The following is a 21600-nucleotide window of genomic DNA, read 5'->3' on the forward strand; positions in this document are numbered from 1 at the left end:
GGGATCAAAATGCTCTACTCATAAGGGGGTGTACATTGAGAGGTTTAGAAACATGTTAGAGTGCCCCTGTGTTTATAGCACCATTAGTCACAATGGCCAGAAGGTGGAAGTAACCCAGGTTCCCATGATGGATGAATGGAGGAGCAAAATGTGCTGTATACGGTGGAATGTTGTTTAGTCTTAGAAAGAGGAAAAATCCTGGCTGGGCACGGTGGCTCATGCCTGTAATCCTAGTATTTTGGGAGATCAAGGAGGGAGGATTGCTTGAGGCCAGGTGATCAAGACTAGCCTGGGCAACTTAGGGAGACCCCCAATCTCTACAAAAAAATTAAAAAATTAGCTGAGCATGGTGGTGCACATCTGTAGTCCCAGCTACTCGGGTGGCTGAGGCGGGAGGATGGAGGATCACATAACCCCGGAGTTCAAGGCTGCAGTGAGCTATGATTGCACTCCAGCCTGGTGATGGAGCAAGACTCCATCTTAAAAAGAAAGACTGAGAGAGACACAGAGAGAGAGAGAGAGAGAGAGAGAGAGAGAGAGAGAGAGACAGAGAGACAGAGAGACAGAGAGACAGAGAGAGATCCTGTTGCATGGATGCACCTTGAGGACATCAAGCTGAGTAAAATAGGCCAATCACCAAAAGACAACTCCTGTGTGATTCCACTTCCATGAGGCATCTAGAGTAGTCAGCTTCATAAAGACAGAAAGTAGAATGGTGTTTGTCGGGCTAGGAGGAGGGGGAAATGGTGAGCTGTTGTGTATTAGGTATGAGAATGTTCTGAAGATTAGCACAACATGAATACATTGAACACTACTGCACTGTGCACTTAAAGGTGACTAAGATAGTCCGGGCGCAGTGGCTCATGCCTGTAATCCCAGCACTTTGGAAGGCAGAGGCAGGAGGATCCCTTGAGGCCAGGAGTTTGAGACCGGCCTGGGCAACATAGCAAGACCTCATCTTTACAGAAATATTAAAAAATTACCCAGGTGTGATGGCTCGTGCCTATAGTCCCAGCTACTCATGAGGCCGAAACGAGAGGATTGCTTGAACCCAGGAGTTCGAGACTGCAGTGAGCTATAATCAGGCCACTGCACTCCAGCCTGGGTGACAGAGTGGGACTCCATCTCAAAAATAAAAAAATAAATAATAAATAATATCAAATAAATAAATAAATAAATAAATGTTAAGATGGTAAGAATTTAAGTTGTGTATTTTACCACAATTAAGAACAAAAAAGTGGTCTGAGTGCAGTGGCTCATGCCTGTAATCCCAACACTTTGGGAGGCTGAGGCAGGCAGATCACCTGTAGTCAGGAGTTCAAGACCCGCCTGGACAACATGGTGAAAACCCATCTCTACCAAAAATACAAAAATTAGCCGGGCATGGTGACAGGTGCCTATAATCCCAGCTACTCGGGAGGCTTACGTACAAGAGGCAGAGATTTTAGTGAGCCAAGATTGCACCACTGCACTCCAGCAGCCTGGGCGACAGAGTGAGACTCTGTCAAAACAAAAAAAGAAAGAAAGAAAGCAAAAAGAAAGAAAAAGAAGAATAAAAGGTGAAAAAAAATACATCTGTTACAAATGTAGATATTTCATCCATGGAAGGTGAACTAATAGGCTTGTCCATTCTTTATATGACTTACTCTATTTCATCAGCTCCTGATCCTTTGCAGATAACAGGGCCCCAAAGGGAAGGGAATATTTTCATGAAGGAAAAATGCAACCAGAAATAGTCCTAGCTAGAACCACTATCAGACAAGCATGTCCAGCCTAGATGGAATTTTATAGACAAGGGACAATGCTATTCACAAAGGTTGGGAGACAGAGTCCTGGGACAACAAAGGTGGAGGTTGGACAAGCTGGGAGACAAGCTGGCTTCTTCATGGATCCTTGCAGTTTACCTTGGCTGCAGGCACGGTGATCTTAGCACACATCCATAAAACCTTACTTAGAATTGCTGGGGCCAGAAGTTCTAGGGAACTCAAAATTTTTTTTTTTTTTTTAATGTGCAATGTGATGCCTCTTTTGTATATTACAGAACATTCCTAGTGGAGCCTGGCTCAGCACCCTGTAAACCCATTAATATTCCTGTGGTGGAGTGTATAAATATTCACACTAACTGGGATAATAAAGACTATAAATAGCCTCATGTCAGTTCAGGCCAGCGTTCGCTGCCAAGTAAGTCTCCCCCCGCCCTGTGCCCCCAAAAAGAATTTCTGGATTTCAGAGCATTTGGGATATGAAAATGGTAGCTTAGGGATTGTGGACCTGTATGAATTTTATATCATCTAGAGACTGTAAAAGAACGGAGACAAAATGTAGGAAGGAACCAGAAGGATGAGGTCAGTGAATTCAACGCTGATCTTATAAATAAGAAATGGAGGTGACTGGCCCAAGGTCGCTCTGCTGGACATTGGTGGAGCTAAGGTCAGACAAGGATATCCTACCCTCAGCCTAGCTCCTCCAGCAGGAGTTAACGGGAACCTCCAGACCCGGAGTCCATGAAGCTGAGCCGCCCCCTCCATCCTAGTTCCCTGAAAAAGGGAGCCCTGCCTTTGGGAATGCCTCCTTATGGCTAGTACACCATGTATGGTGTGCCCCACCGTGGGCTGGTTCTGTTTTCTCTGGGAGTGGTATCTGCAGAAGACATTGTCCCGAGGGTTCATACACTTAGCTCAAGGCCTTGCATACAGATGGCACTCAGTGAATGTCTGAGGAACTGTGGAATGTATTTGGTTATTCATCACCTGTAGACCCATCAAGATAAGGATGTATCATCAAAGGGCCATATGTAAGACAGCCAACAAGGAGCAGAGAAAGAAAAGATCTTGTTTCCCACTGCAGAATCGGAGCTAACGGCGAGGAAGGCAAATACTGCTTTATTTTTGAACAACGAGCATTAACGGTCTTTGGAAAGTGGTTTGTTTCATTCCTGATGCCTAAGCCATGGGCCTGACCCCGCCCCATCCCTCTGGGTGGAATGGGGAAGCCTTTGTGCCCAGCACAGTGCTCGGTACACAAAGGGTGCGCCCAGAACACTTGTTGGATGAGTGAGTGAGAGATGAGTATTAGGGGTCATTAGTTAGAACTCTGTTATAAAAGGCACAATCCTAACTTAAACTGAAGTAAGCAAAAATGCCTATTTTGTGTATTTTGCCTGACATAATTGAAAAGTCCAAGGGTAGGCGCCTTCAGGCATGTCTAAATCCAGGCCTGCAGATGATTATTGGGGAATCTGTCTCTTCCCTTCTCTCAGAGCTGCTTTCCTCCACACGGGCTTCTTTCTCAGGTGAGCTCTCCACAGGTGTGGCAACCATGGCCACAGCAGGCTCAGGCCAAGCAGCCCTCACAGGAAGTGATTCATGGCCCAAGAAAGTGAGGGGTGGTCACTTGCCCACCCCAGGATACTGTGGTGAGCGTGGTACACCCTGAAAAGTAGTTCCTGAGTGGATTGTACAAAATGGAGCCCTGTGGAAGCTCTTGAGGCCATGAGCTTCCATCCAAAATGGGGGGCATTTCTCCCTCCAATGCATGAGTGCAGCCTGACAGGGTCTCCTCAGACCCTTAACAGCCTAGGTGGGAGAGGGCCCTTCAGAGTCCGACCCTCAGTGTTATAGGAAGGTTATCCCTGTTCTTTTCTTTTTCTTTTTCTTTTTCTTCTTCTTCTTCTTCTTTTTTTTTTTTTTTTTTTGAGACAGGGTCTCCCTCTTATGCCCAGGCTGGAGTGCAGTGGTGAGACCACGGCTCACTGCAGCCTCTACCTCCCCAGGCCCAGGCAATTCTCCCACCTTAGCTGCCCAAGTAGCTGGGACCACGGGTGTGTGCCACCACGCCTGGCTAATTTTTGTAATTTTCGTAAAGACAAGGTTGTGGCATGTTGCCCAGGTTCACCTATCTTTCCTTTCTTTTTTTTTTTTTTTTTTTAAAAGAAAGAGACAGGTCAGGTGCAGTGGCTCACACCTGTAATCCTGGCACTTTGGGAGGCCGAGGAGAGTGGATCACTGGAGCTCAGGAGGTCAAGACCAGCCTGGCCAACATGGTGAAACCCTGTCTCTACCAAAAATTAGCCAGGTGGGGTGGCGTGCATCTGTGGTCCCAGCTACTCGGGAGGCTGAGGCAGGAGAATCTCTTGAGCCCAGGAGGCAGATGTTGCAGTGAGCCAAGATTGCACCACTGCACTTCAGCCAGAGCAACAGAGCAAGACCCCGTCTCAAAAAAAAAAAAAAAAAGAAAAAGAAAAGAAAAAAAAGAAAGAAAGAAAAAAGAAAAAGAGAGACAGGGTCTTGCTCGGTTGCCCAGGCTGGTCTTGAACTCCTGGGCTCAAGTGATGATCCTCCTGCCTTGGCCTCCCAAATTGTTGGGATTACAGGAGTGAGTGACGGCACCAGGCCAGCCACCCTCATTTTCATTCTTTCTCAGGTCATTTGAAGGGAGAACATTGGACATTTGAAGGGAGAAACTGCAATTCTGGGGAGTGTGGGTAGAGGTACAGGGAGCCAGGAAGCAGCATTGACAGACAGTATTCCTTCAGATTCTGAGGGGTGAGCATCTGGGCTCCCTTGGGCTCTACTCCATCAGTGCAGAGGTCCCTTTGTCCTCTCACTGCAGACTGAAGGCACAGCAGGCCTCCAAGGAACAACCCTGGGGTCATTCTTACCCTCATGCTCTCCCTGCCGCTTGGTGCTACAAGACTGGAGTGTTCCCAGGGCATAGGGGTAGATGCTCTGTTTTCTTATAAATCTGCTTGGTTTGGGAGATACTTATATTCTCCATATCTTTGAGGTGTTAACTATGTAATAAAGTAGCTTTTAATAATGGATGTCAGTGCTTTGAATATATGAATCTACATTTTAAAATAAAAGCAGAAACAGAAAATGAAGGCACTGAGCAAAAGAAGCAAATTTAACTACAAAGTGAAAGAGCTGTTCATCTAGGCTAGTTTCCCTATGCCGTCATTAGGGTTAGCTCAGAGCTTCCTAGTAGGCCAAGTAAAAAGGGAAATAAGATCTTTACAAATTTTTTTTTATCATAAAGGTAGAAATATACCAATTTTGAAAGGCATGCTTTTTTCTTGGTATTAAGTTCCAAAAGAAATATGTCATGTGGGATAATTTATAAAACAAAATGTGAGTAGCAACAGTCTCAACCATGTTCCCACAGGTGCAGATTCCCCTGCCCAACCCCTGTAATATACCTTGTGACTACCCTCTATAATAGGTGAGGGAAAAACACTAATTTTAAGTATTAACATCCCACTTTCCTGGGGTAGGCAATACCATATGTGTCTAAATATAAAGCAAACATGGAAAATAAGATAATCTCACAGTTTCTCAGCAAGAAAATCTCCAAAAATGCTTTTTGGCCACTTGAATATATAAATTTTAGGGATACAGAAAAAAAAGTCTTACATCTACCGTTTGATTTCATAATTTAATTACACACATTTGAAATCACATATTACATAAAATAATATTTAGAAATGTTCATGCAGCAATCTGTTAATGGCAAAATAATATATGAAAATATTGCACTTTTCCCATTGACCTTTTGCAAAAACAATGGTATTCTAATGGGAGTCACTTTTTGTGTTGTAGAATTTTTTTGTTTTTTGCGATGGAGTCTCGCTCTGTTGCCCAGGCTGAAGTGCAATGGCGAGATCTCAGCTCACTGCAACCTCTGCCTCCCGGGTTCAAGCAATTCTCCTACCTCAGCCTCCCAGGTAGCTGGGATTACAGGCAGCCGCCATCACGCCTGGCTAATTTTTGTATTTTTAGTGGAGACAGGGCTCCTGACCTCAGGTGATCCACCCGCCTCGGCCTCCCAAAGTACTGGGATTACAGGCATGAGCTACCATGCATTGTAGAATTTTTAGAGAATAACAACTTCACTTCCAGCCAATGGTGGAAGAGATGTCCCTTTTTGAATCCATGTATAATGTCCCCACTGGAAATTGTATCTCAAGCCCCAAATAGCCATTTGTATGGCATTAGAGCAGTTCCCCCATCCTCACCCCATTTATCTGATAGAGGGGGAATATTTGTGATCACCTCCTTATGAAGACCTGTCACACAGCTTTTAAAAATAACCTTAAAGGATGTCAAACATTTGCAACTGGGAGATCATTCCTTTGGGAATTGAGATTAAATTCTACTGATTCCTTTACTCCTTTTTTAAAAAGGTGACTCTCTAAGCATCTAAAACCAGAATTGATTGTGGTCATTCCCTGCCATTGTGTTCTCCCCAAACAGGACTTTGTGGTTCAAAATGCAGTAGGGTCATTGACAGAACACCCTGTAATACAAGAACTTTTACAGGGCAGGATTATGTTGAGGCATCTGCTTAGTTCTGTTGTATGATGGCCAAGTGCTTAAGCTGTCCATAATGCACCCAACCCTGCAGCTCACCCAGGGTTACAAGAGGGATGCCTTAGAAGAGGGGCGCTCCCCTGGAAGACGGAGAGCTAGTGTGCTTTGCCAGGTGCATGGTTGTTGTTTTGTTTTGTTTTGTTTTTGAGATGGAGTGTCACTCTTGTTACCCAGGCTGGAGTGCAATGGCTTGATCTCGGCTCACTGCAACCTCCGCCTCCCGGGTTCAAGTGAGTCTCCCGTCTCAGCCTCTCAAGTAGCTGGAATTACGGGTGTCTGCCACCACACCCAGCTAATTTTCTTTTGTAGTTTTAGTAGAGACGAGATTTCACCATGTTGGCCAGGCTGATCTCGAACCCCTGACCTCAGGTGATCCACCTCAGCCTCCCAAAGTGCTGGGATTATAGGCGTGAGCCACCACACCCGGCCCGGGTACATTGTCTTGAACAGGTCATTTACTTTCTTGGGCCTTGGTTTTCTTATGGGAGAAATGAGGGGTTTAGGCTAGATTAGAGAAGGATTTTGGGGAGCACAAAGGGGGCATGGGGAGGGCATCATGTATTGGGGGGCTCTAGTGCCCTCTTCTCATTCCCAAGTCAACAGAGAGTAATTCTGCTTTGATCTATTTTATATCAAGGAATTCCAGGTAAAATTTCCTTTGAAGTAAAGATCTTTTTTTTTTAATTAAAAAAAAAAAAAAAAGAGGAGCAGCTTGTTATTGAGGTCTGTCTTCTCTGAAGTTCTCTGACTTCAAAGCCATTGGGGTCATAGTTGTCTTCCTATTGATGGCTAATGAGGACATGATGCGCCTGGTGATTTGGGGGTAGATGCAGCCTGGGAGCTGCGAGCGTGCACCATATGGCAGCACAGACGCTGCAGATCCCACCACTAAGGCCCATTTAGCTGGAACCCCATCATCCCAGCAAATCTGCTTGGAATTTTATCAGATAGAAGCAAAGGACAAGACATGGTCCTCCAATTTTGCAACACACTTGAGTCACTTGGGGAGTTTTTTAAACTTCTGATGTCCAGGGCATACCCTATGCTAATGAAATCAAACTCTGGAGGTGGGATCCAAGCATCAGTAATTTGTAACTCTCCCCATGTGAGGCCTAATGTGCTGTGAAGTTTAAGAATAAGTGCTACTGGTACAGTCGCTTGGAAAACAGTATGGCAATTCCTCAAAAAATTAAAAATAGAATTACCATATGATCCAGCAATTTCACTTCTGGGTATATACCCAAAAGAATTGAATACAGGTTCTCAAAGAGATATTTGTGTACCCATGTTCGTAGCAGTATTATTCACAATAGCCATAAGGTGGGAGCAACGCAAACATCTAGCAATAGATGAAGAATAAACAAAATGTGTTGTGTACATACAATGGAATATAGTTCAGCCTTAAAAAGACAAGACATTCCGAGACATGCTGCAGCATGGATGAATCTTGAGAACATTATGCTAAGTGAAATAAGCCAGACACAAAAGGACAGATATTATATAATTCCACTTAAATTTTTTTTTTCTTTTCAAATTACCTGAAGGGCAAGTTCTACACAGTTCCACTTATATGTAAGTTCCACTTATATGAGGTATCTAGAGTAGTCATTTTAACAGAAACAGAAAGTAGAATAGTGGTTGCCAGGGGTTGCAGGGAGAGATGGAGACTTGCTGTTCAATGGGTATGGAGTTTCAATTTTGCAAATTGAAAAGAGTTCTGGAGATCGGTTGCACAACAATGTGAATGCACTTCACATTACTGAACCGTGCACTTAAAAATCATTGAAATGGGACATTTTATGTTAGATATATTTTACCACAATTCACGCAATAACATACAAAGAGTAAGTGGCATCATGAATGTCTTGCCGGTGAAAGTGAGGTCTGCGGGCAGCAGCGTCACCTCTCCTCGGAGCTGGTCACACACACAGTATCTGAGGCCTGTCCCAGACCTGCTGAGTCAGCACCTGCATTTTTAAACAAAAAACCCCCAGGTGGTTCGTGCACTCACTCCACTTTGAGAAGTGCTAGAGTTGTAATGAACCAAATATTAGACCAGGGTTTAGAAGATCAGAAGATGTAGCAGACATTGTTGTTTGCCTACCCAGCATTCATTTCCTTCCTTCCTTCCTTCCTCCCTCCCTCCCTCCCTCCCTCCCTCCCTGCTTCCTTCCTTCCTTCCTTCTTACAGAAACTGACATTCTCTGAGTAGCCTCATGTTTCAGAGGGGGCTCACCTCATCCACCCCCATAGCGGTCCCACTCCCCTGACCAGTGGCTGCTTTACAGGTGGGCATGTTGCCTGGTTCTGGCCAATGAAACTAAAGGAAGTTCCACTGGAGAGTTTCTGGGAGAGGTTGCCTCCCCTTAAGGACACGCAAGAAGAAAAGGCTTCTCCTTCCTTTGGAAGTTTTTTTTTTTTTTTTGAGACGGAGTCTCACTCTGTTTTCCAGGCCGGAGTGCAGTGGCGTGATCTTGGCTCACTGCAACCTCCACCTCCCAGGTTCAAGTGATTCTCCTGCCTCAGCCTCCCGAGTAGTTGGGATTGCAGGCGCATGCCACTATGTCTGGCTAATTTTTGTGTTTTTAGTAGAGATGGGGTTTCACCATGTTGGCCAGGCTGGTCTCCAATTCCTGACCTCAAGTGATCTGCTTGCCTCAGCCTCCCAAAGTGCTGAGATTACAGGCGTGAGCCACCACGCCCAGCCTCTTTGGAAGTTTGCACATTGGAATGGGACCCAAGCAAATTCTGGAGGCATCTTGGGACCTTGGGAGCAGCTATCCTGGCCCTTGTTCACACAGAGTTATTGACTGATAAGATCCTGGGTCCACCTCATCAAAGGATTTCTTGTCATATGAGATTAGAAATGCATTTATTGTTTCAGACCACATGAGGCAGGATTTTTCATTACTTGCAGCCCAGGGTTTCTTAACCTCTATGCTATTGACACCTAGGGCCAGATAATTCTTTGTTGTGGGGTGGTTGTGTACCTAGGGCCAGATAATTCTTTGTTGTGTGTTGGTTGTGTGCATGGCAGGATGCCATGCCCTGGCCTCTGCCCCCTAGAGCCAATAGTCCTTCCCCCTCTCCCAGGCGTGACAACTCGAATGTCTCTGGACATTACCAATGTTCCCTGGGGATGGGGGCCAATGGCCCCCAGTTGAGCACCACTGTTGCAGCCAAAGGAGTGGTAAAGAATGTGAAGACCTTTTTATTCTGACCTCCGACGTTGCTGGAGAGCCCCAGGAGGGCAAAAATCACTGCCTATGTCCCCGCCCCAGAGGTGTTGCAAGGATCAAAGTGAGATCAGGTGTGTGAGAAAAGCAAACACACACAAGGTGTTACTAACCATTACCCGTCTTTGATGCTGCTGATGCATTGATAGCAATGTTGTAGTTTCCATTTATTCTTAGATTTCATAGGCAGAGATGTTTAACTTAACAGATGGCCAGCATGGATAGTGAATGGAATTTTCCCTCAGCAAAGGCAGAGCGGCTCATGAGACTTTCAGGCTTTTACTTGCTCAGAAATTCTGGATTCTCACCCAATTCATCAACCCCAATTCTCAATCCCAATTCATCATCCCATAAAGCCATGGGTGCTGAGGCGTTCTCCTGTTAACACCTGTGTTAAACACCATCTTGTACTTACGAAACATATTTTCACAGATGAAGAGACAGATTCCTATTTAGCTGCTGAAGAGAGGTCGATGCCCTCGGCTCACACATCTGTGGATTTGAGACCCACAGAGTCAGGGGACCCTGAACAACCTCTCATTGTCTTTTGCTCCCCTTCCTAGAATCTGCTGACACATCAAGGCCACTTTTCTTAGGAGCCCCCTGACTACCAAAATCAGTGCCTTTGGATTCATCTCTTCTGGGAGAGTTCAGTGTCTTCTGAAGTGTTACAAAACGTACTTCGGGGCAAGAAGGCATACACGAGGAGCTCGACTTTATAGAAAGGTCTGGAGGAGAATGGGGAGGGTGGGGACAGGAGAGGGGATGGGGCTGTGAAAGGGAGGCGTTGGATGCACCTGATCATTTATGTCATCGAATACTTGCCATGTGCTCGGCAGAGGGGCTGGTGTTGGAGTGGGGAGCAAAGGCCATTAGGAGGCAGCTGCAGCCCTTGGGGGCCTCATGATCTACTGGGGAATATGTGGAGGACATTGGGTCATTCCTGTAACATAGTCCCAGATGGTGTGGGGTAACTATCCCCAGGAACAGGAGAACTATCTTGATTTTGGTTCCCCCAGCCCCACCTCTGCAACCCATGGGCTTTGAGGGGCACCGACTGCCTTGCTGAGCCCAGAGGTAGAACACACAGACCATAATTTTTGTTTTAGGGGTTGGCATATTACGGTTTGAACCAGAGAGGGCATTTGTTGGGGGCCTCTAGGAAAAGACAGCTTTGTGTTTCTTTTGGGGAGAAGGCTGTGGCTTGCAAAAGCGATGCTGCAGCCCAGTTACTTCCACGAAGGAGTTAAGCTGAGGACTGAGCCCATTCACAAAGAAAGACTGAGTCGAGAGAGCTGCCGGGAAATCAAGTTGGAGCCTTGCTCAAGCCACATCTGATCTACCTCTGGACTTTTTGGTAGTATGTGCTAATAACACCTCCTTATTATGTAAACTGATTTACACTGAGTTTTCTGATACTTTCATCATAAACTGTCCAAACTGGCACAGAATTTTGTACCAGGAAGGGGATGCTACAATGAACAAACCTTAAACGTGGATTGGTTAAGAGACATTCAGGCGGAGAGCAGCAAAGATGTCTCTATCAAACTAGGAAGATGGCGGCCGGGCGCGGTAGCTCATGCCTGTAATGCACTTTGGGTGGGCAGATCACCTGAGATCAGGAGTTCAAGACCAGCCCGGTCAACATGGTGAAACCTTGTCTCTACTAAAAATACAAAAATTACCCAGGCGCGGTGGCGCACACCGGTAATCCCAGCTACTTGGGAGGCTGAGGCAAGAGAATCGCTTGAACCCAGGAGGCAGTGGTTGCGGTGAGCCAAGATCATGCCATTGCATTCCAGCCTGGGCAACAAGAGTGAAACTTCATCACAAAAACAAAACAAAACAAAAAACTAGGAAGATGGTAACCCTCATTTAACAAAATGGCCAGTTTTGCCGGCATGCAGACCTAATGCTTATGGAGCCCATGATATTTTGAGATCTTCCAGGAAATATTCAGGATGTTGGCTACCTCTGGCAGTCTTCATTAAGGTCCTAGGAAACTCAACTTCTGGGAGATGGTGGTCCATTTAAAAGTGGAGAGGGATGAAAATAGTTCTGCCAAGAGAGAGAGTCTTTTTGCCTGGGGCCTGCAATCTGCAGTTGCAGGAAATTGATGAGCAAGTCCTGCTGTTTGGGAAAGCTGATTTATCTGGCTAAAGTTGGAGCACAGGCAACAAATGAAGCAACTTAAGCAAAAGCCATCTTCTCTTCCTTCTTTCGGGGTGGAGTTGGTGAGGCTGATGAGTGCCGGAGCAGCTCTTTCACCAGTGTGAGGGGAGCCAAGCAAGAATAAAGCCAATACAAGGAGGGAAAGCTGGAGAATCCCCAAGGAATGAAGCTGCGACCCGTTGCCACCTGCAGGCTTTGGATTTCTAGAATGTGTTCTTTACGGTTTGAGCCAGTGTGAAGAGTTTCTAGCGAGTTTACACTATTATAGAGTGTGATGAACACTGAAATAAAAGTATGACTAAAGTGTTGGGTGGTTAAGAGAGAAGGTGGGTTAATTAGCTAAGAGAAGCAAGTTGTTGCTTTAGGCATTTAGAATGGAGTGAGTTGGAAAAAACCCACCGCAGTTCTTAATATTAAGCACACTATTTTCATGGAAATTTATTCAACTCATCTGTGGCCATCAGTAGGCCTCTCTTGGTCCATCCAGGTAGGAATGGATGTGTGAAGGTGCACCTGCATTTAGCAGACCCCAGGAAATGCTGGATGACGGAAAGAATTCTGCCATCTGTTGCCCCAGTCCCTGGTGGGCTGAGGGAGTTCCCCAGTGTCCATGCACACTGGGAGCAGTCAGGTATCTGCTAATCCTCCTCTCTCCCCACTGCTGTCGCAGGAGATGGACCACATGTCTCCCAGGCTGAGAGCCTTCCTCTCTGAACCCATTGGAGAAAAGGATGTCTGCTGGGTGGATGGCATCAGCCATGAGCTCGCAATCAATTTGGTCACCAAAGGTATCAACAAGGTAATTCATTCTTTCTTACTTCTCTGACTTCTCTTCCTTACCTTTCTTCCCCTAGTCCTGCCAGATGGCAGTTCCTGCCACGTGTCCCTGTGAAGGGCCATCAGAGAGCAAAGCTGCCACTTGGCGAGGTGCCACATGCTTTCATGCTATTGACCCCACATGCTCAGGCAGCCTCAAGGGCCTGCAGATGATGGGCACATACACACAGAATGGTTTCAGCTCAGAGCAGCTGGGCTGGGCATGATTCACTTGGTGTTCAAACACTCAGGGGTCAACAGAAGTAGGTCAGCCGCCGGGGTCTGAGGCGAACTGTCAGAATGGGTGATTTAGGTGCACTCCATACCCCCATGAAGGGACCCATGGCATCTCGCTTGCCCCTGCCAGGGCACCAGCCTGGCAATAGCAAGTGAAGAAACAGGAGCCTGTGGTCTACACCAGAGTGAGTTATTCTATGATGTCACTCTCAGCCCAAGAATGACCTCAAGGATATCCAGTGGAATTGGAATATCCTTTTCTATGTCATTGTTTGTTGGGTTTTTTTTTTTTTGGGGGGGGGGGTTTGTTTTTGTTTTTGTTTTTTTTTTTTTTTGAGACGGAGTCTCGCTCTGTCGCCCAGGCTGGAGTGCAGGGGCGTGATCTCTGCTCACTGCAAGCTCTGCCTCCCGGGTTCACGCCATTCTCCTGCCTCAGCCTCCGGAGTAGCTGGGACTACAGGCACCCGCCATCATGCCCGGCTAGTTTTTTTTTTTTTTTTTTTTTTTTTGTATTTTTAGTAGAGACGGGGTTTCACTGTGTGAGGCGGGATGGGATGGTCTCGATCTCCTGACCTCGTGATCCGCCCGCCTCGGCCTCCCAAGGTGCTGGGATTACAGGCGTGAGCCACCGCGCCCGGCCATCATTGTTTGTTTTTATGGGGCTTTTAAAAAGCTGCTTAGGGCCTCAGGAGAGGAAGAGACAGTCCCAAAGAAAACGCAAAGAGAGTGAGCATAGACAAAGCAGGCTGTGAACTCACAGAACATGGCACGCCCGGTCAGGAGAGGCACCAACTAGAGCTGTTGCTATTCATTCTCCTCTGTGCCCCAGTCCGTCTACCAGGCAGGACAGTGTTACAGAAACACCCAAAGAGGCTGGGAACTACTGCACACATGACCGATGACGAGTTTGGTTTGCATCTAAATCTGAACCATGAGAGCCGTGGTTTTCTGATTACCCCACGGCTCTGCACTAGCTGGTAAATATTCGGAATAACACCCCAATCTGCGAGCCAGTTTAATGTCCAGTAGATGCTATCGTCAGAAACGGAAGCGCCCTATTGGATAGATTGGATTCTTTCCTTCCGGATGGAGGAGGGAGAACTATTCCCTAGGGAACAAATTTTAAATGAAAAAAATTTGTGTACTTTTATTATTTATTTATTTATTTAAGACAGGGTCTCACTCTGTTGCTCAGGCTGGAGTGCAGTGGTGCCATCTAGGCTGACTGCAACCTCTGCCTCCCAGGCTCAAGCGATCCTCTCACCTCAGCCTCCCATGTAGCTGGGACTACAGGTGTGTGCCACCACGCCTGGTTAATTTTTTGTATTTCTTGTACAGACAGGGTTTTGGCATGTTGCTCGGGTTGGTCTCAAACTCCTGGACTCAAGTGATCCATGCACCTCGGCCTCCCAAAGTGCTAGAATTATAGGTGCGAGCCATCAGGCCCAGCAAAAATTCCTTTTTTAGAAAAAGAAATAATTGTTCTTTTTACTTTCCTGTTGTGATGTAACACACCTAGGAGAATATGTGTTGATAAAAAGGGTACAGATCAATGAATTTTTACACATATATGTACACCCATGTACCCACTACCCAGATCTAGCAATCAGATGTCTCCAAAATTCCAGATGGTTCTCTTGTGCCTCTTCTTGGCCAAGGCTATCCCCTATCCTTAGAGGTAACCACTCTTCTGATGTCGAACACCATTGATTAAACGTGTCCATAATTGTGGGGTTTTGTTGTTGTTGTTCAGCTGTACTCATTATTTTAAAAATGTTTTTATTAAGGTATAATGGACATACATACAGTAAATTTCACCCTTTGTAGTACATAGTTCTACGAGTTTTGACACATGCATGCAGTGATGCAGCTGCTACCATAGTCAAGACACAGAGCAATCCCGTTACTCAAAATACTCATTCCCTTGTGCTCTTCATATTCACCAGCCTCAGTCCCTGGCAACCACTGGTTTATTTTCTGTCTCTGTAGTGTTGCCTTTTCCAGTTTAAGCCTGTGTGTACGAATAGCTTAACTGTGTTTTAAATGAGGATTATAGGTGGGTGGGTTTTAGAACAAAAAATGAATGAATAATGGAAAAATGTCAGGCATCTGAAAACTTGCCTGTAGAGCCAGGGCTGTGGGGACGGTTTGTCTATGTACAGCCGGGTCCCTGGAGATGTGCTCCTCTTGTGTCCATGACCTCCTGGCCAGTGCAGTGAGCACTTTCCTAGAGCTGCTAATTTTAGGCACTGGCACTGGGGCTGTCACCTGCATTCTTTGCTTTGAGGCACCCACACCTGTGATTGAGATGAGGGTCCCTCTCTCCACTTTACCAATGAGGAGACAAGGGCTCCGAGGAGTAGTGCCTTGTCCGCTCCCAGGTGAGGACTGGAGCAACCGTGGATTGTACCATCACAAATTGCACAAGAAGATCCATGGCCAGGTGGTCATGCCCAGCAGGGAGGAGGCTTAGACTAAATTTGGCGGTGAGACCCCGTATCAGGGTCTGGAGTCTGGCGGGGCCTGTAGTGAGACCCAGGAGGAGACCCAGATGTGGCCCCTCCAAGATGGGCAAGTGCTTCAGGGTGAGGACCCATCTGAAGTCAGGGCCAGCAATGACAGCATCCCGGGCGGGCAGATCCTGGCAAGACAGGGTTCTCAGATTCAGCCAATAAAGATGCCGGCTCTTGGTGGTTTTTATTTAGTTTTGTTTTTTTGGTTTTGTTTTTGTTTTGAGACAGTCTCATGGTATTGTCCAGGCTGGGGTGCAGTGATGTGATCTCAGTTCACTGCAACCTCCTCATCCTGGGCGCAACCACCTCAGCTTGCCAAGTAGCTAGGACTAGAGGCATGCACTACCATGCCCAGCTAATTTTTTGTGTTTTTTTGTTTGTTTGTTTGTTTTTGTTTTATTTTTTTGTAGAGACACAGTTTCGCCATGTTGTCCAGGCTGGTCTCAGCTCCTGGGCTCAAGTGATCCTCCCAAAGTGGTGGGATTACAGGCATGAGCCAGCACGCCCGGCCTCTTGTATTTTCATACCTTGCCTGCAGGAGACCTAATCCTGGCACAGAGAGGGATATCTTTCTTGGCCTCATGCAACCTCCTGTCTTTGCTGGCTTCTGCCAAGGTGCAGCCATCACCCTCCCCTTCTCCCCATCCCACCCCAGGCTGGGGCTCAGCCTCAGTTTCTTTGCTGTGCACAAAGCCACCTTGGGTTCCACCCTTGCTTATGACAGCGTTCCTGGCCTCATCCCATGGGCTCTGCTCTCTCAGCCCTTTCTGCACCCTCTCTGTGCACCTGCTGGAATGCAGGCCTGTGGGCCACCCTCACACTTACCTCCCTGGGCTCCTCACTCAGCCATCGGCTCTCTCCAGAGACCCCAGGGTGCTAGATGCCCTGGGGGAGATGAGACACTGCCACCCCCCACCACCACCAATTTATCTGGCTGTCCTGTCACCTCTCTGGGAGCCCCCTTCTCAAATTCTTACCAACCTCTACATCGAGTACCTTCTCCATTCCTCCTCTCGCACAGGTCTTTCAGCTTTTTTTAATGGAAGATGTGGGGTGCTGGGAGGGGACTGTACTTACTGCCTGTCCCCATTTTCCCCAGAGCTTTAGTTTATGGCATGAACTGGTCTCCGGCTCCTGGTTTAAGTCAGGACTTTCATTCTGCCATGGATCTACCTAAGCCTCTTCAGGAGCTTAAAAGCCATATGTGATGGCCTTCTTCTGGGTGTTTTGTATCTGCCCTTCCCAGGGGCAATCGGCTGTGGCCTGAGGATCTAGATCCAGACAGCGGCCGCAGGTGCCTGTGCCCTCGTCCAAACTGAGATGTACTAGAAATATAAAACATACCCTGCAGTGTTAAAGACTGAGCCCGAAAAAGGAACATAAAATAGCTCATCCGTAATTATTTTATTGATTACATGTTGAAATGATAGTATTTTGGAAATATGAGAGAAAATATGTTATTAGAATGAATTTCACCTGTTCCCTTCCCCTTTTTTACTGTGGCTACTAGGAAAATCAAAATCACATATGTGGCTAACTCACTTATTTCTGCTGGACAGCACTGCTCCAGATGTAAGAGTGAAAGAGCTGTAAGGGAGAAAGGAACTATGGAAACAGAAAATTAATGGTGCACATGGCAATGAGGCTTGCTGTGCCTGGCTCTAGCTCTGTCTTGTATTCTCTGTCCCCCCACCCCATCCCTGACCCCTATACTACAGCCAGACTGTCCACGAACCACCCTCCTGCTAACCTGGAGCCTCTCTTGAAACAGGTTTTGATCCCCTTCAAGACCCTACTCACAGCCCACCTCCCCTGGGAAGCCTTCTTTCTGCCACCCCACCCAACAGGGTCCTTTTTCTGAGCAGTTTGGGTTTTTGGTGGGAGCCCCTTGTTGTGACATCCGACAAAAGGTCTACTCTGGCTGGGCATGGTGACTCACGCCTGTAATCCCAGCACTTTGGGAGGCCAAGTCAGGCAGATCACTTGAGGTTAGGAGTTCGAAACCAGCCCGACCAACGTGGTGAAACCCCGTCTCTACTAAAACTACAGAAATTAACTGGGTGTGATGGCGCGTGCCTGTAGTCCCAGCTACTTGGGAAGCTGAGGTGGGAGGATCACTTGAACCCAGGACACAGAGGTTGCAGTGACCTGAGATTGCACCACTGCACTCCAGTCTGGGTGACAGAGGGAGACTCCATCTCAAAATAAAATAAAATAAAATAAAAAAATAAAGGTTGACTCTAGTTTTTCTGCACATGCCCCAAGAGTCCACAAAATGTTAGAGGCACAACTTGCCTCTGCTTTTCTCCTTAAGTTCCTTGGAGGCAGAGGATGGGTCTGTGTTCTTTGTACTTCTCTTCTCCCTGTGAAAACCCCATTTAGGGGTAGGTGAACTTCCAGACATCCCCTGAATGCGGAACTGTGGGGCAGGGCCCTGTGCTTGAGTTCTCCCACAGTGCAGAAGTAAGTTTAGCATCGCAGAGAATCTGGTTTGGTTCAATGCTCTTTGCAGATGCTATAAAGCCATATCCTTGAGCCTAAATCTTCCTCCTAAGAGCTGCCTGGAGGATGAGACTGGAGGAGAAGCAACACTTGGCATTTGCTTCATGTCAAGCACCTCTAAGTGCATTACGTATATTTATCTCATTTAATTGTAAAAAACAATCCTACAAAGTACACTATTTCATTTCCATTTTCCTGATTAGAAAGTGGAGGCACATAGAGACCACATGTGGATTGCTCAAGATCACATGGGGTGAAAGAGATGAAATTTGAATCTGGGCGGATAGGCTGCAGGGTCTGGACACTAAGCCATTGTGCCGTCTGCCCCTGAAACTGAAACTGAGGAAGGTGTTTCTCGCCTGGCTGCTCTTACCTCCTTACCGGCAATGCTCTGCTCTCCCTCGCCCTCACCTCCTTGCCTGCGAGGCTTTGCTGTCCCTCGCCGCCTTCTCTTTACCTGCGAGGCTCTGCTCTCCCTCGCCCTCACCTCCTTACCGGCGTAGCTTGCTCTGCTCTCTCTCGCCCTCACCTCCTTATCAGCGAGGCTCTAGTCTCCCTCCCCCTCACCTCCTTACCTGCAAGGCTCACTCTGCTGTCTCTCGCCCTCACCTCCTTACCGCGAGGTTCTGCTCCCTCTCGCCCTCACCTCCTTACAGGAGGGGCTCTGCTCTCTCTGGCATGTCTGCCTGCAGCCAATCGTAGCCCCACCTGTAGACTCTCCACGCGCAGGGACTTCCCATCTCCTCCCTCCGTTGCTTTGTGGCCATTGGTGGACAGGAGCGAGACTGAGTTCAGGACCAGAAGGCCCCAGCGTGGCCAGGCCCTGCCTCCATCATGTCCCCAGGTCTCCACAGCGGAGCCTCTGAAGGCTCCAACTCCTTTCTGTCCACTCTGCTGGGTGAGCGGTGAGGCGCTGCGCTCCACTGACTGATGTCTGAGCCCCACAAGGGGCCAGTCACGTAAGTTTGGGGTTTTTCTGCCTAGGGGTGCCAGATCAAATACAAGGTGTGCAGTTAAATTTAAATTTCAGAAAAGCAAATAATTTTCTTAGTGTAAAATTAAAAGACAGGGAGGAGGAAGAAGGAGTAAACATTCCCTGAAGTGAGGGTTCACACTAAAGACACAGAGTTTAAGCCGGGCGGGGTAGCTCATGCCTATAATCCCAGCACTTTGGGAGGATCACTTGAGGTCAGGAGTTCAAGACCAGCCTGGCCAACATGGTGAAATCCTGTCTCTACAGAAAATACAAAAATTAGCCAGGCATGGTCATGGTGGCGCATGCCTGTAATCCCAGCTACTTGGGAGGCTGAGGCAGGAGAATCACTTGAACCTGGAAGGTGGAGGTTGCAGTGAGCTGCAATCGTGCCACTGCACTCCAGCCTGGGCAATAGAGCGAGACTCCATCTCAAAAAAGACGGAGAAGGAGGAGGAGGAGGAGGAGGAGGAGGAGAAGGAGAAGAAGAAGAAGAAGAAGAAGAAGAAGAAGAAGAAGAAGAAGAAGAAGAAGAAGAAGAAGAAGAAGAGGAGGAGGAAGAAGAAGAGTTTAAACCTGAAATGACATGAAGACCTAGGTGAAGGAGAAGAAGGAGAAGAAGGAGAAGGAGGAGGAGGAGGAGGAGGAGGAGGAGGAGGAGGAGGAGGAGGAGGAGGAGGAGGAGAGAGTTTAAACCTGAAATGACGTGAAGACCTAGGCGACTGGCGAGAGAGAATCAGAGAAAGTTGTGTCACTGCACCATGGAGTCTTATGGTGATTGAAGTCCGTTCAGCACAGGTGCTCAGGACCTGCAGACTTGGGCAGAGGGCATTGTAAGTAGCTAGAGAACACGAGAGGGCCGAGACAGCTTATCTCTGTTTGACAAGGCCCGGCATTATGGTGAGGACTGAGCATTTTAATGAGTGTGGATCTCAGCCAGCTATTTAATTTTTAGGGCCCACTGTAAAATGAAAATGCGAGACCTCTAGTTCAAATTTATTAGGAGGTGTGGTGGCACGTGCTTGTAGTCCCAGCTACTCGGGAGGCTGAGGTGGGAGGATCATTTAAGCCCAGGAATTTATAGTTGCAAAGAGCTACTGCACGCTACTGAACTCTAGCCTGGGTGATGGAATGAGATCCCGTCTCTTAGGAAAAAAAAAAAAAAAGTAGGCTGGGCGCAGTAGCTCCTGTAATCCCAGCACTTTCGGAGGCCGAGGCAGGCGGATCATGAGGTCAGGGGATCGAGACCATCGTGGCTAACATGGTGAAACCCCGTCTCTACTAAAAATACTAGAAATGAACCAAGTGTGGTGGCACACACCCATAGTCCCAGCTACTTGGGAGGCTGAGGCAGGAGAGTCGCTTGAACCTGGGAGGCAGAGGTTGCAGTGAGCCAAGATCGTGCCACTGCACTCCAGCCTGGGCGACAGAGGGAGACTCCATTTATAAAAAAGAAAGAAAGAAAGAAAGAAAAGTATTTAATTAAAAAAAAAAGAAATTTAGTAAAAATTTCAAGATGCCAAGAGCCGAGTGTTAAACCAGGTGGGGGGGGGAAGGGGCTCTTAGCACCAGGTGCTGTGTGAAAACATGGCTCAGAAGCAAGGGAACCCAACCCTGGCATAGGCTCAAACTGCTGCTGTTTAGCAAGGAGTGGGCACTGCAAACTGGAGGGTAATTCCTCCCCTGCTTGGGGGCCGGCCTCTGGAGGAACCTCACTGTTTGCACTTGGAGTTGAGGGGCATCCTGCCCTTGAGCCCTCATCCTTTATTTTGTTTGTTTGTTTCGAGACAGAGTGTCACTCTGCTGCCCAGGCTGGAGTGCAGTGGCACAATCTCGGCTCACTGCAACCTCCGCCTCCCGGGTTCTCCTGCCCCAGCCTCCCAAGTAGCTGGGATTACAGGCGCCTGCCGCCATACCAGGCTAATTTTTATATTTTTAGTAGAGACGGGGTTTCACTATGTTGGCCAGGCTGGTCTTGAACTCCTGACCTCAGGTGATCTGCCCGCTCAGCCTCCCACAGTGCTGGGATTACAGGCATGAGACCCTGCGCCTAACTGAGCCCCTCATCTTACTGCTGCAGGAAGGAATGTAATTCCCTGGCTTGGCCATGGCCACGGCCACTGTACAGGGTGGCAGGACAGGGACATCTGCTCAGGGTTTCTGTGTTTCTATGTCACCCCTCCCACCCCAGTAACTGAATTCTGGGGAGCTGTGGCCCAAGGAGGGAAAGGGGCAGCATCTTTTCTCCTTGATTAGGGGGCTTTCTGGAGCCGGGGGAGAAAGCAGGCGGGCATCTGGCAGGGCCATGATGGGAGCCCACGACTCCAGCTTCCCTGGGGAGCAGGGTGAAGTGCTCAGGGATGCAGGGAGAAGGGAAGTCAACTTTCCCTCCTGGACGATGGAGACAGGAGACAGGAGGGAAAACTGAGGAGGGAGTGTCAGGTGGCCACTTGGCTCCAGAGGCTGCAAGATGGGGGCCTTTCTTCCTGTAGCATTCCTGGAAGGTTTGCCCAGGGTCCACATGTTCCCAGGCATCCTGGCTGCTGAGCCTGTGGGTACGTGGAGGCTCTCACTAACAGGCCAGCTGATGCCGGCAGTGCCACTTCTAAGATGGGCAGGGGATGCATTAGCCTCCAGGCCAGACTGCAGACAGTTGGGACATGCAAGAACAGTGCAGAAGAAAATAGGAGACTTAGTGCCTCTACCTGGGGAATGAGGGGGGTGAGTGCATGTGAGGATCAGGTGGATTAAAACATGTCAGGTGTCTAGCAGCATGTGGCCGA

The 21600-nt window shown here is 47.8% G+C and overlaps 1 protein-coding gene across 2 annotated transcripts in view; it reads left to right on the forward strand.

Annotated features, from left to right (window-relative positions):
* The window catches only part of LOC105486855 (BANF family member 2), a 37152-nt gene that overhangs the window by 12770 nt on the left and 2782 nt on the right, over positions 1-21600 (forward strand). The window contains exons 2-3 of one of the 2 annotated variants that reach the window (XM_011749932.3): positions 10168-10330; positions 12447-12575. In XM_011749932.3, the coding sequence (XP_011748234.1) occupies positions 12450-12575 (126 nt within the window). In that variant the 5' untranslated portion in view covers positions 10168-10330; positions 12447-12449. The remainder of the gene's footprint in view (positions 1-10167; positions 10331-12446; positions 12576-21600) is intronic. The other variant, XM_071079712.1, reaches the window with a different exon arrangement.

The sequence above is a fragment of the Macaca nemestrina genome, chromosome 15 (assembly GCF_043159975.1).
Source record: "Macaca nemestrina isolate mMacNem1 chromosome 15, mMacNem.hap1, whole genome shotgun sequence".
NCBI lineage: Eukaryota > Metazoa > Chordata > Mammalia > Primates > Cercopithecidae > Macaca > Macaca nemestrina.